The sequence below is a fragment of the Pollachius pollachius genome (genome assembly GCF_949987615.1).
Source record: "Pollachius pollachius genome assembly, chromosome: 10".
Classification (NCBI taxonomy): Eukaryota; Metazoa; Chordata; class Actinopteri; order Gadiformes; family Gadidae; genus Pollachius; species Pollachius pollachius.
Window position 1 is genome coordinate 3,642,003 of NC_136943.1, and position 18,104 is coordinate 3,660,106.

Below are 18,104 nucleotides of genomic sequence, written 5' to 3' on the forward strand. Positions count from 1 at the left end.
CATGAAACGTCTGTTGTCTTGAGATCCAGGAGATTATAGAACCAGCAGGTCCAGGCCTTTGAGAAGACCTTGAGTCAACAAGGGGTGATGATCTCTACTGAGGAGCCTGCCTCAGCAGGGGAGATGTTCTGAGGAGATGTGATGTGAACATGGGCTGCTGTTCTCTACTGAGGAGCCTGCCTCAGCAGGGGAGATGTTCTGAGGAGATGTGATGTGAACATGGGCTGCTGTTCTCTACTGAGGAGCCTGCCTCAGCAGGGGAGATGTTCTGAGGAGATGTGATGTGAACATGGGCTGCTGTTCTCTACTGAGGAGCCTGCCTCAGCAGGGGAGATGTGATGTGTACATGGGGTGATTTTCTCCACTGAGGAGCAGCAGGGGGGCATGTCCTGAGGAGATGTTCTACGTTAAGAGCAGAGTCGGAGGGGTTCATTGAAGATGGTTGAATTTAACGATCCGAATGGGTCATGGACCTTGCACTACGGGTGGACGGAACACGGGAGCTGAACATGTCTAATCTGAAGCTCCAGGGCCTGCAGCTCCTCAGAGCAGATCGTTGGGTGTGAATGCCTCCTCCACACGACTCTGGAACTCTAGAAACAGCCTCAGCAGTGATTTCCACAAATGCCTCTCCCCTTGTGGAGGAGGGAAGAGCAGCATGAAAACCCTTCTGCTGTTGGACACTCCTTGGCCGTCCAGGTCACCAGACACATTTTTCATTTGACCAAGTTGATAACTACAACATCAAACTTTAATTAAAAATGTTCTTGTATGAACAAACTTACTGGCCTTGATATGCTCCAACTTCCAATCCAATCAATAAAATCATGAATACGGTAATCACCCCGGGTTAATGAATTGGATGATATTGTTCATGTGGAAGAGGTGTAGGACCTTCTAGACGTGTGTTGACCTAATCCGTCCTTCATTGAGCCTGTGTGTGTGTGAGCTGGGCTAACACACACGACAGCACGCAGCAGACCAGTGGGAGGTGGTTCGGAGCACGTCTGATCTTTAATGAGCGGGCCCACACATCCCCCCGGACTCCCTTCATGACGGCTCTGTTCTCCCGGACACACGGTGGTTACCTGTGTGTGTGTGTGTGTGTGTGTGTGTTTCTGTATTGTGTGGTCTGTGTGTACTGTGTGTGTGTGTTTGTGTGTGTGTCTGTGTGTGTGTGTGTGTGTGTGTGTGTGTGTGTGTTTGTGTGTGTGTATACTGTGTGTACTGTCTTTGCTGTGTGTTTGTGTGTGTTTGTACTGCGTGAACTGTGTGTCTACTCCCCTCTCCCCTCCCCTTCTCCCTCTCTCCTCTCCTCTCCTCTCCTCTCCTCCCCTCTCCCCTTCTCCCCTCTCCTCTCCTCTCCTCTCCTCTCCTCTCCTCTCCTCTCCTCTCCTCCCCTCTCCTCTCCTCTCCCCTTCTCTCCTCTCCTCTCCTCCATCTTTACACATACAGGAGTCTGTTGCTGTATGTATTCTGTTTCCCTGATGACTTTCTCCTATTCCTCCTCTAACTCCTACACCTCCTCCATGTGCTCCTCTCCCTCCGGCTACTCAGTGCTAGGAGGAGTCCCAGAGTCATGTCAGTGTCGGGGCCTGGAGGTGGACTGTGATGGGGGCGGGCTGCAGAGCGTTCCCTCCGTCGCTGTCAACGTCACCATGATGTGAGTGGGAACCGTAGACAATCAAATACAATGGAACACACAATGGAATACTCCTCCTCCTCCTCCTCCTTCACTCCTCCTCCTGCTCCTCCTTTACTCCTCCTCCTCCTTCTGCCCTCCCCCCACTTTCCTCCTCCCCTTTCTCCTCCTCCTTTCTCCTCCTCCTTCACTCCTCCTCCTCCTTCTGCCCCTCCCTTTCCTCCTCCTCCTTTTCCTCCCCCTCCTCCTCCTTCTCCTTCACTCCTCCTCCTCCTCCTTCTCCTCCCCTCCTCCTCCTTCACTCCTCCTCCTCCTCCTCCTCGTTCCCCTTCCTCCTTCTCCTCCTCACTCCTCCTCCTCCTTCTCCTCCTTCACTCCTCCTCCTTCCCTCCTCCTCCTCCTTCACTCCTCCTCCTTCGCCTCCTTCACTCCTCCTCCTCCCTCCTCCTCCTCCTTCACTCCTCCTCCTCCTCCTTCACTCCACCTCCCCTCCTCCTCCTCCTCCTCCGCCTCCTCCCTGTAATGTGTTCTCAGTGTTGTTCTGCCGCCTCCATCAGGTTGTTATCAGCAGCCCCCAGCTGCCTGCACTCCTCTGAACTCCTCTCAGCCAAGTCCAGCAGTTCCGTCCACATTATCACATTATCGGCCTCAGTCTTTGTTCTACAAATTTCTTCCTACACGCCCTGAACAGCCGTGCTGTTGGGTTGAGGTTCAACGTTGTGCGGAACACGGTCTCATGGCAGACGAGCTCTGGGGAACACGGCGTTACACTTTCTTTCACTCTATATACGTTTTGACCAATCAGGTTGCTGGAGGCGGGGCTCTGGAGGCGGAGCTCTGGAGGCGGGGCTCTGGAGGCGGGGCTTTGTAGGCGGGGCTCTGGAGGCGGGGCTCTGGAGGCGGGGCTCTAGAAGCGAACACAAAGTCTGGTCGCACTAGTACAGTATATAAAGGAGCTATAAAGGTTTCCTCCAGTAAAATATCTTCTTAAAGAAACACTTAACATGAATCAGCATATAATAGCTTTGCAGAATGTAGCTTAGCATAGCATAGCGCAGGGTGGCCTTAGTGAGGTCCCCCCTTCACTGTAAAGCGTCTTTGAGTGTCTAGAAAAGTGCTATATAAATTCCATCCATTATCATTCTTATTATTATAGCGCAGCATAGCCTAGCTCCCCTCGTAATGAGATGGTGTTCTGTGTTCCCCCGCAGGTCTCTCCAGAGGAACCTGTTGGGGAATCTGAACGGACGCGTCTTCTACCAGTACCAGAGCCTCCACCGGCTGTGAGTCTGGAGGAGCCTGGCGTCTCCAACAATACTAGCTATAGGTCCACAGACTTGAGTGACAGTCTGTCACTTTCCTCCTTCCTCTCGTCTCCTCTCCTTTTCTCTCCTCCATCTTGACACATACAGGAGTACACTCAGTCTGTCACTTGGACACACTGATGGACGGGGCTCTTGGTTTCTCCCTGCAGGTATCTGCAGCACAACGGTATAGCAGCGGTCCACCCCGATGCGTTCAGAGGACTCTACAACCTGACACGGCTGTGAGTGGAAGAGCCCGGGTCAATACCCTGATATGTTATCAGTGCGTCCTCGTGCTGATCCTGTCTGCTGCACCGCACTGCTAAACTCTTGACAGGTTCTTCTTCAGAATGAAAACAATGCATACAGTCGTGTGTGAAAGTAGCGCCGGGACATGAATGTAATAACGAGTGTTTCCATACGAGCTGTAGACCCTAAGGGGCTCCAGCCCACAAACGTCAGCCCCTTCAGACAGCAGTTCATCATCGTGTGCCATTGTAGGGTGATGGTCTGAATGCAGTTCTGCTGGGAGGAGTTTAGGAGTTTTATGTGTTGCTCTCCTCTCTCCTTCTCCTTCTCATCTCTCCTTCCTCTCTCCTCTCCTCTCTCCTCTCTCCTCTCTCCTCTCTCCTCTCTCCTCTCTCCTCTCTCTCTTCTCCTCTCTCCTTCTCCTCTCTCCTCTCTCCTTCTCCTCTCTCCTCTCTCTCTCCTCCCTCCTTCTCCCTCCTTTCTCTCCTCTCTCCTCTGTCCTCTCTCCTTCTCTCTCCCTCCCCTCACCTTCTTCTCCTCTCTCCTCTCTATCTCTTCCTCTCCTCTCTCCTCTTTCCTCTCTCCTCTCTTCTTTCTCCTCTCTTCTCTCTCCTCGCTCCCCTCACCTTCTCCTCTCTCCTCCCTCCTTCTCTGTCCTCTCTCCTCTCTCCTTCTCCTCTCCCCTCACCTTCTCCTCTCCTCTCTCCTCTCTCCTTCTCCTCTCTCCTTCTCTCTCCCCTCACCTTCTCCTCTCTCCTCCCTCCTTCTCTCTCCTCTCTCCTCTCACCGTCTCCTCTCCTCTCTCCTTCTCCTCTCTCATCTCTCCTTCTCCTCTCTCCCCTCACCTTCTCCTCTCTTCTTCTCCTCTCTCCTCTCTCCTTCTCCTCTCTCTGTCCTCTCTCCTTCTCCTCTATCCCCTCGCCTTCTCCTCTGGCCTCTCTCCTTCTCCTCTCTCCCCTCACCTTCTCCTCTCTCCTCTTTCCTTCTCTCCTCCCTCCTTCTCTCTCCTCTGTCCTCTCTCCTTCTCCTCTCTCCCCTCACCTTCTCCTCTCTACTCTCTCCTCTTTCCTTCTCTCCTCCCTCCTTCTCTCTCCTCTCTCCTCTCTCCTCCCTCCTTCTCTCTCCTCTCTCCTCTGTCCTCTCTCCTTCTCCTCTCTCCCCTCACCTTCTCCTCTCTGGACTCCAGGTACCTCAGCTTCAACCAGATCTCCGTGCTGCTCCCCAGAGTCTTCCAGGATCTGCACAGGCTGGAGTGGTTGTACGTTCCCCGTAATGAAGCTGCGCGCTGATGTTAATACGGGGTTTGGTATTCTGAGCAGCAGAGCATGTGGCCTCCGCCTGTGGTGGTAGCAGGGAGGCCTTGGGGTGTGTGGTCCCAAATGGGGTGGCTGTTGGCGTTTGGATCGACTCGTGTTAACAAGGAGATGTTTCTGTTTCTGCAGAATCCTGGAGAATAACAAGATCCAACAGATCTCCTCCCTCACCTTCACCGGACTGAACTCCCTGGTCCTGCTGTGAGCTCCTCTTCGTTCATCTGTCTCCTCACCTCATCATATCCTCATCTCCTCATGTCTTCTTTTCTTCATGTCTTTTTAATCTTTATTCATCTCTTCACTCATTCATCCCTTAAGTATGAACTCCCCTGACTACCCTGTCTGGCTCAGTGTGTCGAGGGTGTTGCTGCTGTCAGCATTCTCCTCTGTTTGCGTTGTGAAGGGAACCTCTGGTGAACATCTGCTGGAGCATTGTTGTGGTGGTGATCGGCTTTCCCTGCATTGTTCTGAAAGTTTAAAGGCAGAAGTCGGTTCTGGAAGAATCCACCTAGGATTTATCATGCCTTATTATCATTCATATGTATTAGATAATATGTATTATGTATATGTATGTATTAGTATGTATGAAGTATTATTTATCAATATGTATTAGATTGCATGTATTATGTATTAGTATGTATTATAGTTTGTGTTTCTGGCCCCCAGTGTTCTGCTGAACAACTCTCTGACCCGACTGGAGAACGTCTGCAGAGAAATGCCTCGACTCAACTGGCTGTAAGATACAAATACATATCAACTCATGATATGTGATGGTGTGCGTGTGTGCGTGTGTGTGTGTGTGTGTGTGTGTGTGTGTGTGTGTGTGTGTGTGTGTGTGTGGCCAGAATAAGAAACAAGCTCCAAATATAAATCGATTGGTTTGTATTAAAATGCTAAACAGCACTATTCTGCAAGTATGTCCAACCTCCGTTTCTTGTCTGTTGTTCTGTTCTGTTAATGAAGAGACCTGGAGGGAAATGAGATCCAGACTATTGGAAACACCTCCTTCTCCTCCTGCAGCCGGCTGACAGTCCTGTAAGTACAGAGAATACCAGAACAGAGTACAGACACACAGTACAGACACGTCATTAAGGAGCAGGTAGGGGTTAGACAGTACAGAGACAGGTCATTAAGGAGCAGGTAGGGGTTAGACAGTACAGAGACAGGTCATCAAGGAGCAGGTAGGGGTTAGACAGTACAGAGACAGGTCATTAAGGAGCAGGTAGGGGTTAGACAGTACAGAGACAGGTCATCAAGGAGCAGGTAGGGGTTAGACAGTACAGAGACAGGTCATTAAGGAGAAGGTAGGGGTTAGACAGTACAGAGACTGGTCATTAAGGAGCAGGTAGGGGTTAGACAGCACAAACACAGGTCATTAAGAAGCAGGTAGGCGTTAGACAGTACAGAGACAGGTCATTAAGGAGCAGGTAGGGGTTAGACAGTACAGAGACTGGTCATTAAGGAGCAGGTAGGGGTTAGACAGTACAGAGACAGATCATTAAGGAGCAGGTAGGGGTTAGACCAGTGGTTCTAAACCTTTTATACCACGTACCACCACAGAAAATATTTGTCTCCCCAAGTACTTCCATTATGAAAGATGTTATAAAATATAACAACATAAAGTAGCATAGGCCTGCGGCCCTATTCATCTACGCACATCTCATGCAAGAGGCACATCTATTCTTAAAAATGATGTCATTTATTGTTAGCTGTTGTCAGCTGTACAAATTGGTAGCACTAGAACAGAGACACAGAAACACGTACACATACACTCAAAGCAAATGAGAACACGGTCTCATGGTAAATGTATTTCGATTTGTACAGTGGCGGCTGGTGGTTTTAAAGTGAGGGAGGAAGGACTGCGTGCTTGGTTGCCATTGGCCTGCTTGCACTGTTAGTGGAATATGGTGGCATAAGTATGTGAGACTCAAGTTGTTTCAGGGTGTTTGTGGGGAACTACAAAATAGCTGGGAGGGATAATTATGTGAATTAATACAAATCCACCAGTGGCAGCATTGGACTTTGAAAGCTGGTGGGCAGCATGCCTTGGACTACAAGGGCAGAAGGAAATGATGCAAAGTCAATTAGTCAAATCAGGCCTACTCTTGATTTGTAAAACTAAATAAAGAAATCTGGGCCTAGCATTGGGCCTATTTTTTCCCTCAATGACTGAAGCTATTGGTTGTAATTTGGCTATGTTTATTTTCAGCTACAATTGTTTTAAGAACAATTTAAAATGCATCATGCTCTGAATCATTCACTAACATCCTTTCCACAATGTCAAACAGAAAGGTCAGGGTAACAAACAATTAAAAGAACAACAAGAACATTATTTCCGCGGGCAGCCCGGCTCCGCAGCCCAGCCGTGGGCTACAGAAACGCCAATATAACCGAACAGAGACGCACTGTACCACAACGAACTGTAGAGGTGCAGTAGTGGTACCCCTCGGTGGAAACGAGCAGTGTTGGGGTAGTTACTCGAAAAAGGTAATTAGTTACTTATTACTAGTTACTTCTGTAAATTGTAATGAGATTACTTAACTAGTTACTGAATTTGAAAAGTAACTTCACTACTGACTACTTTACTTTCCCGTTTCTTAATTTACTGTAGACACATGGACAAACATCATAGCCCTATCATCACTTAGTGTTTATTGTATAAATCTATACAAAATAGCATATAAAACCATATGAAAGAACAATATCATTGTCTGCACAAAGAAATGCCTCACTGTAAAATCCACAAACAACAGGATAAAGTAAAAACACAAGGTTTTGGGAAACATGAGAACAAAAATTAAGTGGTCAATTAAAAGTATAAAAAGGTCACTTTATCCCATACAATTAAAATAGAAATGCACTTAAGCGGTGGTGACACATGCTGTTACTTTATGTAGTCCAAAGGCTGAATGAACCTGATCTTTTTCTCAAGCCATGTCATCGTAAGTGTGTCTTCCTCTCAACCTCTTGCAGGCAAGAGCAGCCTTCTCAAGTTTTAAAGTAGCCTAATGCTGTCTGCACCATCATTCCTAAGTAACTTTTGTTGTTGGCGGACCAAATGTCCGCCGTCAGTACAATGAAAGTATCCATGGAAAGTAACATTTTTTGTATTACAAGTTTCTTTGAAAATGAATTTGAATATGCAAATGAGATATACACTAATTGAATATAGGCTATACCCAAAATATACCCGCATAGGCTTAATTTTTTCCTTTACTCCTATCACAATCAAACCTCACACAGTGAAAGTATACATGAAAAGGAACTTTTTTGTTTCTTGGAAAAATCTATTTTAATCTATTGCAAATGATCTCAACACTAGGCCAAATTGACTTGTCCAATAAGCCATAAAGCCACAAGTAAAACACGGGCCAAATAACTAACACATTCATGTCCATTCAGTTAGTTAACCTATGCATAAACACAATAAATTTGAAGTCACTTGCCACACTTACCTGGGTCACTTTTTTATTTGTGAACAAGCCTAACCTAGTGACATGACAGAAAGTCAGAATAGCCATTTTAGTCATTAGTAACATGCTGAGATTACATTTTGGGCTGGTAGATTTACAAATGATTGGTATTGTTGGTAAGATTACGAGATAAAAGGCAGAAGTTATTCTTACCAACTAAACGATTCACTCTCACACAGAAGACAGATGAAAACCAGATAGACACACTTTCCAGACATTCCACACTTTCCACACATTGCCAGACACCACAACTGCTTCTCTTTTTGTAGTAGGCTAAGCAAGTATTTCAGACCAGACGGGCCACACATCAGACTTCCACCGTTTGAAAAGTAGCTTTGCAGAAGCTATCAACAGCAATATCTAGGCTAGAAACCCAATCGGAACATTTTAAGTTACCAACTCCTTTCTAACTAGATATTTTACTGTAGATACATTTTGCTTAAGGCCAAAACTACTTTTTATCTTGAAGTAGCATCGCCTAGCCTACTGACACGAACTAACGTTAGCTTGCTGGCACTAGCAAATTCTATAGGGCCTAATTTCATTGCTAGACAACACTGTTTTCTTTTTTCTTTTTTGTTTATGCAGTGTGTAATGTATGTAAACAGGGGAAATGGAAAAGTGTAAAATGTGTAATGAGTCATTCAGTGATGAAAAAACATCAGTTGTTCTACGAGCAAAAGGCAGCAATGGTGTGAACCGTGCCAGTGCTCAACGTGGAAGTAGCTTAGGGACAATTCCTGGAGACAGAGTACACATCGAATGCCACCGCAACTATTGTAAAGCAGAAAATATTGTATGTGATAATGTAATACCATCTTTGCAACAACCACAAATCAAACATAATCTCCCCTCAGAACAGAACTTCAATTTTCAAGAGCATTGCTTGTTCTGTGGACAACCAACTGAAATAGATAAGAAAAATAAGCACAGGGAGAACATTTATATCTACCAAGTAGACATAAGATAAGCAAGAGCCTAGACTTCGAGGAAAGGATTGTGCAGGTTTGCCACTTAAAGAACGATGAATGGTCTGATACTGTTTGGGGGAGAATATCATCTGTCCATGACCTTCATGCAGCCGATGCAATGTACCACAACATGGTCGTGGTACATTGCATGCAACAGTAACTTTCGAAATATGAAGAATATTCTGAGTCAATTCTCTGCAAACCCAGGCAACAAACCCAAAAGATTCAAAGTCGGAAGACCTGAATATTATGAGAGAACAACAGCATTCCTAAAGGTGGTAAACTTTTTAGAAGAATACGGTGATGAACAAATTACTATTCAAGACCTTATGGTTAAGATGACAGAGTACTTACAAGACACAGATTGTGAACCATATTGTGCAAAGTGGATCAAAATTAAAATAAAGGAACACTTTGGAGATAGAGTAATGCTGACTGGTCTGAAAAAAAAACCCAATGTGTGGTCACTTTGGGAGACACAGCCCACTCAATTCTTCATGAATTTCACAAGCAACAAAAATCTAATAATCCAGAAGACGAGAAGCTGAATATAATTAAAACCGCTACAAAGTTAATTGGAAGTGATGTCAAATTCATGGGAGTCCTAAACGATACTTACCCAGACTCAAGTGACATTGCAGCTGCTGCAAGCTATGTTCCAGAGTCACTACAAGTTCTACTGAGGAATATGTTTGCTGGTAAAAACATTGATATAAAGGTTGCATCAATTGGACAGTCCATCATGCAAGCAATAAGACCAAGGACGATGATTGCACCTTTTCAGCTTGGCTTAGGGGTCCAGATGCATCACCATTTTGCGTCACGCTTTTTGGTAAACACACTCCATGAGCATGGCTGGTGGGCAGCATGTCTTGGACTACAAGGGCAGAAGGAAAGGATGCAAAGCATCCATGGAATGGGTATAATAGCTAGTATTACATCAGGAATGCAACAAAACAAACCTGTTCCAAAGATCCAAGTGACTGCTGCAGATATTGCTGCGGTTGGTCGCATAAACATTCAGTACTTTAAGTTTCCTCCTATACGTGAACCTATTGTGTATCAGCCACTGGCTCTGTTGCCAGCAGATAACAAAACATCACAGCTGGATATTTTGTGGAAGACATCCCTACTCCTTCACTCTCAAAGGCCATCATGGTCTGGTATGATGCAGATGCTGCATCTAGATGAACACCCTGGGAGAGCTTCAGTAACATTCCTTCCAATGATTGATCTTGATCCCAGTGGTGAATCCTGCATATACTCAACATTGAGGTTTGTGGCAACTCAAGCTCTGCAGTATGATGTGACCCCTGTTCTGACGTTCGACCAATCCCTTTTCTGGAAAGCCTTGACCATTATCCAGTCTCAGGCTTGGGGGATTGCACATGCAAATGAGCTTCTTGGGTAGCATTGGACATTTAATGGCAGGGTCTGGACTGGAGGAGCTACTAGAGGTGGTGTATGCTGGAAATACAGTGTGCCACATGATGTCTGGCAAGGCTGTGTCCAGGGCAGTTTGTCGTCACATGCTAGTGGATGCCACACTTAACACCATGTTGCTGGCTGATGCTTACAATGTGCCACTACCAACCAAAGACACAGCAGAACAACCTCCAGTTGAGATGACGCCTGTCGCTGATACTGTGCCAGATGAGGAAGTTCCAGATACCCAAGAAACAGTCACAACTGACTTGAATATTGCAGGTGAGCTATATGACCAAGTCATGTCTTCTAATATGCCGATAGAAGAACTTTGTTCTGCTGAGGTTTTGGAGAGAATCCAGAGTGCACTCAACAACAAGAAGGATACAATGCGTATGAGAACAGCACAGCTTTGGCTGCAGTACATTGACATGATTGATATTCTGAGAAACTGAGAGGACAGGCAACTGGAGATTGCACCTTCAGTGTGTTCATGATATGCTACACTACTTTGCCGCTTCTGGACACAGACTATATACAAAGTCAGCCTATGTATACCTGCAAATGATGACAGCCCTACCTGAAACACATCCAAATGCCCACAAGAAATTTGAGGAGGGATTTCACGTAGTGAGGCGGAGCAACAAGTATTGGGCTGGACTGTCCACTGATCTCATTATTGAGCAGGTGCTCATGAGAAGTGTAAAAACACATGGAGGCTTAAGAGGAAAAGGATTTACAGAGACTCAACACTTGGTGTGGGTCCTCTCAATGCCAGCATGTGCAAACATCAACAATGCTATGCAGTCTTTTACGGGTGTCTCATATGAGACCAGCGACCAACATAAAGACCTCTCCAAGGCCAGGCAGACTAGAGATGTCAGTGGCACTCTTGCCCTTGTCACCTTTCTCAAAGAGAAAGACCCATTCACTGAGAACCCTTCCCTTCACAACATTGCTAATGGTATGACAGCCCAGTAGGGAGTCAATGTTGAGAAATCAAGGGAAATTGGGTGCAAGATTTTGGAGTCTATGGTAGGGAAACCAGTGGAGGAATTCACCTTCAGGAAAGCTGACCAAGCAGTGACACTTGCCTCTAGATCAACTGTCAAGATCAAAGGAGAGACAGTGGTAGTGGATCCACAGCTGTTATTCCAGCGGCTTGTAGCAGTGAGAGACCGTTGTGAAGATATGCCATCACTGTTCAAGTATGAACTCTGCAGTCACCTGCCTGCTTTGTTTGAACCATCCTACCTCCCCCTACAGGCAAACAAGGCAATTCTTGCCGATGTCCTCTGGAAATCTATTGAGCAGCAGCAAAGACAACCCAGCAGTGATGTCCAGCATGTCCTTGATGAGGGTGCATTACTACATCGTCTACCATGGCTACAAGGGTCCACATATGACCGTGTGTGTGAAATGTATGTCAGATATGTCACACAGAAATATGGTACGGCTACTGTCATAGTCTTTGATGGCTACAAATAAGAACCAACAATAAAAGACGCCACTCAACTGAATCGAACAGGTGTTACTCCCGGTGTGACTGTACACTTCTCTGGTGACATGATCATCCAATCCAAAAAGGACCAGTTCCTTAACAATAAGGAAAACAAACAGCGGTTCTTGGTTTATCTCAGTGATAAACTTGAGAGGGCTGGGTGTATCACAGACCATGCAAAGCACAATGCAGATGTGCTCATTGTCCAAACTGCCATTGCCTCTGCAAGAACAAAAGACACAGTCTTAGTAGGGGATGACACAGACTTGTTAGTACTCTTGTTGCATCACGCTGATCTGAATGCACAGGAGCTGTTTCTGGCACCAGAACCAAAGAAAGCAACAAAAACAAGACGGATATGGTGCATAAAGCAGACAAAGGAGTTACTGGATCCCAAGGTGTGTGACAATCTCCTCTTTATCCATGCCACTTTAGGCTGTGATTCTACGTCTCGTCTATTTGGCATAGGAAAGGGAATGGCACTGAAAAAAGTAAAGAACAACACTAGCTTTCTCAAACAAGCCAAGGTGTTCAGCCAGTCACAGGAAAATGTGGGAAAAGCCATCATCATTACAGCAGGTGAAAAAGCTCTAGTATCACTGTATGGAGGCGAAAAAAATTAATCACTGGATATGCTAAGATACAGGCGATTCTGTTTTAAAGTAACTCAGAACTCATCTCCAGTGGAACCTCAATCTCTCCCTCCAACGTCAACAGCTGCAAAGTTCCATAGTCTTTGGGTCTTTTACCAAATGATGGAGTGGAAAGGGGGAAGTGAATGTATGGACCCAAATAACTGGGGGTGGCATGTTTTGGATGGGAGATTTATGCCAACAATGACCGATCAGCCTGCGGCACCACCAGAAATACTAGATGTAGTTCGCTGTAGTTACAAGAAAGACTGCAGCACAAAGAGATGCACATGCAACAAACATGGACTCCCTTGCACTGACATTTGCGGAGAATGTCGTGGTACTAGCTGCACAAACTCACAGTTGCCTGCTTTCTCAGATGAGTATGACCCAGAGGGGAAGAACTAAGCAAAGAACAAACCAGGAACTGATATAGGGGGTGCCAGAACCAAGAGCCACAGAGAAGGGGTTGAGGATCCAGGCTGAATAATTAAAAAGATAAAATAAAAATAAAAAACACCAAAAAAATACCACCCCTTTTGTTGCTACCTTGTCGTGGTGGGGAGGCTTGTGTTCCTCCGTGACCCTGAATACTATACCGGCGGGGGTTATACCCCTGGCAGGTACTACCAAGCCAGACAGTTTTCAGGTTAGAGGCCAGTCTAAAAGCAGTAGGATGATTGGATGAAGATTGGGCCGATATATTTATCATACATATGAATGGTGTTTCTGCCTATGCAAGTTAGGACATATTCAATAAGTTTGGAGCTCATGTGCATATTCATATTCATTTTAAAAGAAACTTGTAATACAAAAAAAGTTACTTTTGGATGTATTTTGGCCATATTCGATTAGTGTATAGCTCATTTGCATATTAAAAATCATTTTCAAAGAAACTTGTAATACATTTTTTTTACTTTTCATGGGTACTTTCATTGTGTATAGTTTCATTTTGATAGGAGTAAAGGAAAAAAAATAGCCCCATTGGGGTGTATTGTTGTCTGGCCTTATTGGCGCACATCTGGGATTGATGAGAAATTAACATATTTACTCAACTAGGTTTTCTTAGGACTTTTAGTATGTTGTTCTGGACACCTCATAGAAATGATCTATGCTGAAAAAAATTATTATACAATTATTCTGTCGGAAACGCTACTTTGCCTGGACTAGGTGGTGGCCACATGATGCAGAGAGGACTCGAAAATTATTTTGAGCTTCGATTCCATGTCGGTATAACACTTCAGGTAATGGGAAAATGTTTTCCTGTCGGATGTTGGCTTGCGAGTCGCGGGTATTTTATCTAGTATTTTTTTCAACATCGTTTTTTGTGCTGTGATTCGTGTCAGGTTGCTCTATAGGAGTCATTAATAAGAAATTAAGACCAGAAAAGTAGTATAATTGGAGATCTTTAAGGAGAAGGAAGGGGTTAGACAGTACAGAGACAGGTCATTAAGTAGGGGTTAGACAGTGATGTCTGACTGTGTTCTGTTGTTCTCCAGGGTTCTCCAGAGGAACAGGATCAGTGTGATCCAGGACCAGGCCTTCTCCGTGCTCCGCCTGCTAGGAGAGCTGTGAGTCGTCTTCACACACAGAGCAGCTGAACTGGGGCTCACTCAGACCCCCCCCCCCACTGAGGATGGGGCCCTGAAGGAACGGCTGTACTTTGAACCGACAAATCGCTCTGTTCCTTTGAGTTTCTGCTTGATTTGTTTAAAGAGGTGTCTGAAGGTAACAGATCACAGTAAGCATCAGGGACTGAGACTAGGGGTCACAGGAGGCCGGGGAGAAGGGCGGACTTCGGATCCCTGACTCAGGACATTAACTGAGAGGGCTGCTGACCTCTTGTGTGAGGGGTGCTGACCTCTGACCTCTTGTGTGAGGGGTGCTGACCTCTGGCCTCTAGTGTGAGGGGTGCTGACCTCTGACCTCTAGTGTGAGGGGTGTTGACCTCTGACCTCTAGTGTGGGGGGTGCTGACCTCTGACCTCTAGTGTGAGGGGTGCTGACCTCTGACCTCTAGTGTGAGGGGTGCTAACCTCTGACCTCTAGTGTGAGGTGTGTTGACCTCTGACCTCTAGTGTGGGGGGTGCTGACCTCTGTCCTCTAGTGTGAGGGGTGCTGACCTCTGACCTCTTTCAGGGATCTGTCCAACAACCGGCTGGCCTCCTTCCCTCCTCGCCTCTTCTCCTTCCTTGGGGATCTTCTCCAACTGTGAGACGCGCTCTCTGCTCCGCCAGCACACCCCCACCCCCCACCCATCACCCACCAACCCCACCCCCACCCATCACACGAATTATGTGAATATATATTTACATATTTAACAATTATTCGCCGAAGGCAAATTTGATAGTGGGTATTATCCTGTATAGTGAATAGGGCTATTCCCCACTATTCACGGAGCCTGAGGTGAATAATTGTTTTAGTATATACTACACGGTAACACTCCAAAAATAAACAAGATAACACTTTTTGCTGGGATTTATTTGCTTTAAGTAGTGGTTTATTTGTTTTTATTACGAGGCGAGACGCAATATCCCGAGGTTGAGATCTCAATCATGGGATACTGCCCAATATCCCGAGCCAATCAAATTGCGCCATCTTAGGATGTACACTTGTAGCATATACGAAATATATATATATATATATATATATATATATAGATAGATAATATTACTACTCTCTCTGGCTCTTACTCTCTCTATTTCTCTCTCTCTCCCTCTCTCTCTAGGGTTAACCTTAACCCCATGATGATGATGAATAATGTGAATAAATATATACATATATATAGATAATATACTACTCTCTCTGTCTCTCTCTCTCTCCTCTCTCTCTCTCTCTCTCTCTCTCTCTCTCTCTCGCTCTCTCTCTCTCTCTCTCTAGGGTTAACCTTAACCCCATCATGATGAATAATGTGAATATATATACATATTTAACAATTATTCACCAAAGGCAAATTGAATAGTGGGGAATAGCCTGTATAGTGAATAGGGCTATTCCCCACTATTCACGGAGCCTGAGGTGAATAATTGTTTTAGTATATACTACATGTGAACACTACAAAAATAAACAAGATTGCACTTTTTGCCGGCATTTATTTGTTTTAATTAGCGGTTTATTTGTTTGTATTTGAGGTTGTGATCTCAATCATGGGATACTGCCCAATATCCCAAGCCAATCAAATTGGTCATCTTAAGAGGTTCACTTGTAGCATATACTCAATATATATACTCTCTCTGGCTCTTGCTTTCTCTATTTCTCTCTCTCTCTCCCTCTCTCTGTTGGGTTAACCTTAACCCCATGATGATGATGAATATTGTGAATATATATACACATATATAGATAATATACTACTCTCTCTGTCTCTCTCTCCCTCTCTCTCTCTCTCTCTCTCCCTCCCTCTCTCTCTCTCTCTCTCTCTCTCTCTCTCTCTCTCTCTCTCTCTCTCTCTCTCTCTCTCTCAGGAACGTATCGTATAACCCTATCTTCCAGCTCCAGGTGGATCAATTCGCTGAGCTCCACAAGCTCAAGTCTCTGTGAGTGCTTTCCTTCAGGTCCTCCTCTCACCAGTGGTCAGGGTCTTGACTCCATGGACCTTAACCACACAGGAACACCAGGCAGCACCTTCTGCCTGGAGGTGTCTTCTGAGTCTGTGTCTGGTTTAACTGCCGTTAAGTGACCCAATCCTCATTAAATACTTATTACAGTATATCATCTATCCCTTACAGACATTCAAACCATTATGTATTTTATCTGGTAATGACTTGTTTTTTGCCAGACGTGTGCCATGCCTCCTCTCTATACGTACTCTTTATATAATGTATGTATAATGTATATTATATATATCTAATGTATATATAATGTATGTTTTATATGATGTTGATGAAATGTAGATCTAATGTATATTATATATAATGTAGATAAAATGTATATAATGTATATATGATGTATATAATGTACATATAGTGTATGTAATAACAGAGTATCCAGAGCACCACAGACGACTCAACCTTCTGCCCTCCTGTAGGAGTCTGGAAGGTCTGGAGATCCCCAACATCCACCGCAGGATGTTTGAGCCGCTGCCCCACCTGACCCACATGTAGGTGGTGTAATATACCTCCACCACCACCGCCATACCCGCATGTAGGTGGTGTAATATACCTCCACCACCACCGCCATACCCGCATGTAGGTGGTGTGATACACCTCCACCACCACCGCCATACCCGCATGTAGATGGTGTAGTATACCTCCACCATCACCACCTCACCCACATGTAGATGGTGTAATATACCTCCACCACCACCTCACCCACATGTAGATGGTGTAATATACCTCCACCACCACCTCACCCACATGTAGGTGGTGTAATATACCTCCACCACCACCTCACCCACATGTAGGTGGTGTAATATACCTCCACCACCACCTCACCCACATGTAGGTGGTGTAATATACCTCCACCACCACCACCTCACCCACATGTAGATGGTGTAATATACCTCCACCACCACCACCTCACCCACATGTAGATGGTGTAATATACCTCCACCACCACCACCTCACCCACATGTAGGCGGAGTAACCGTATTAAATATAACTTCCACTGCTCCACCCCTCCGCCCTGCTCCTCCACCCTCCTCAGCTACTTCAAGCGGTTCCAGTACTGCGGCTACGCGCCCCACGTCCGCAGCTGTAAGCCCAACACCGACGGCATCTCGTCGCTGGAGGACCTGCTGGCCAACGTGATGCTGAGGGTCTTCGTGTGGGTGGTCTCCGCCGCCACCTGCTGTGGGAACCTCTTCGTCATCTGCATGCGCTCCTACATCCGCTCGGAGAACAAGCTGCACGCCATGTGCATCATCTCCCTTTGCTGTGAGTCCCACACAGGAAGATAGAGCATCTATGGTATAATATAGATACTATAGGTACTAGTGTAGATATATAGTATTTATAGTATACACAGTATAGGTACTAATAGATACTAGGATAGATACAATATATTCAAATATAGTATAGACAATATAGGAACTAGTATATACTAGTATAGATACTATATATTCATATATAGTACAGATAGTATCGATACAAGTAGATACTAGCATAGATACTATATATTCATGTACAGATATGAGTAGATACTAGTATAAATAGTATATATTCATACATAGAATAGACAATGGCAATTTCTCTAAAACTGCAAGGGAAGCTCGGCTTCCCCTAAAATTTAAAAAATTAAATTGTCAAATATATACTGTTGTGTTAACGTTTCATTGACTAAAAGTGCGTTAGAAGACGTCCATCTCGAAGATGAGTTCGTTCCACTTCAATGGGGCTGCATAGAACAGCTTTTTTTAGTGCGGTCCTTGGACAATGCTACGATTATGTCCCTCCCATGGACGCTCAGCGTCTCTGGGGGTGAATGGAGGAGTGGGCTGGCCTGGACGCTGGCGTGATGATTGGAGGGTTTGATTGATAGCAGTTTTGAACTATAAAACGTCGCCGGAGCTCTCTTTAGTCCTCAGTCCCATCGCGGATTTTGCAAGCTAGTCAAAAGACAAACTGCAACCTATTTCTTGATATTTGCTTGGTGAAATTG

At 45.3% G+C, this 18,104-nt stretch overlaps 1 protein-coding gene across 1 annotated transcript in view; it reads left to right on the top strand.

Moving 5' to 3' along the window:
• The window catches only part of rxfp1 (relaxin family peptide receptor 1), a gene marked incomplete at both ends in the record, with an annotated part of 51,327 nt that overhangs the window by 19,622 nt on the left and 13,601 nt on the right, over positions 1-18,104 (top strand). The window contains 12 exons of the mRNA XM_079744829.1: positions 1,558-1,663; positions 2,854-2,925; positions 3,117-3,188; positions 4,382-4,453; positions 4,638-4,709; positions 5,175-5,243; positions 5,472-5,543; positions 14,010-14,081; positions 14,649-14,720; positions 15,971-16,042; positions 16,534-16,605; positions 17,151-17,380. Of these exons, the coding sequence (XP_079600955.1) occupies positions 1,558-1,663; positions 2,854-2,925; positions 3,117-3,188; positions 4,382-4,453; positions 4,638-4,709; positions 5,175-5,243; positions 5,472-5,543; positions 14,010-14,081; positions 14,649-14,720; positions 15,971-16,042; positions 16,534-16,605; positions 17,151-17,380 (1,053 nt within the window). The remainder of the gene's footprint in view (positions 1-1,557; positions 1,664-2,853; positions 2,926-3,116; positions 3,189-4,381; positions 4,454-4,637; positions 4,710-5,174; positions 5,244-5,471; positions 5,544-14,009; positions 14,082-14,648; positions 14,721-15,970; positions 16,043-16,533; positions 16,606-17,150; positions 17,381-18,104) is intronic.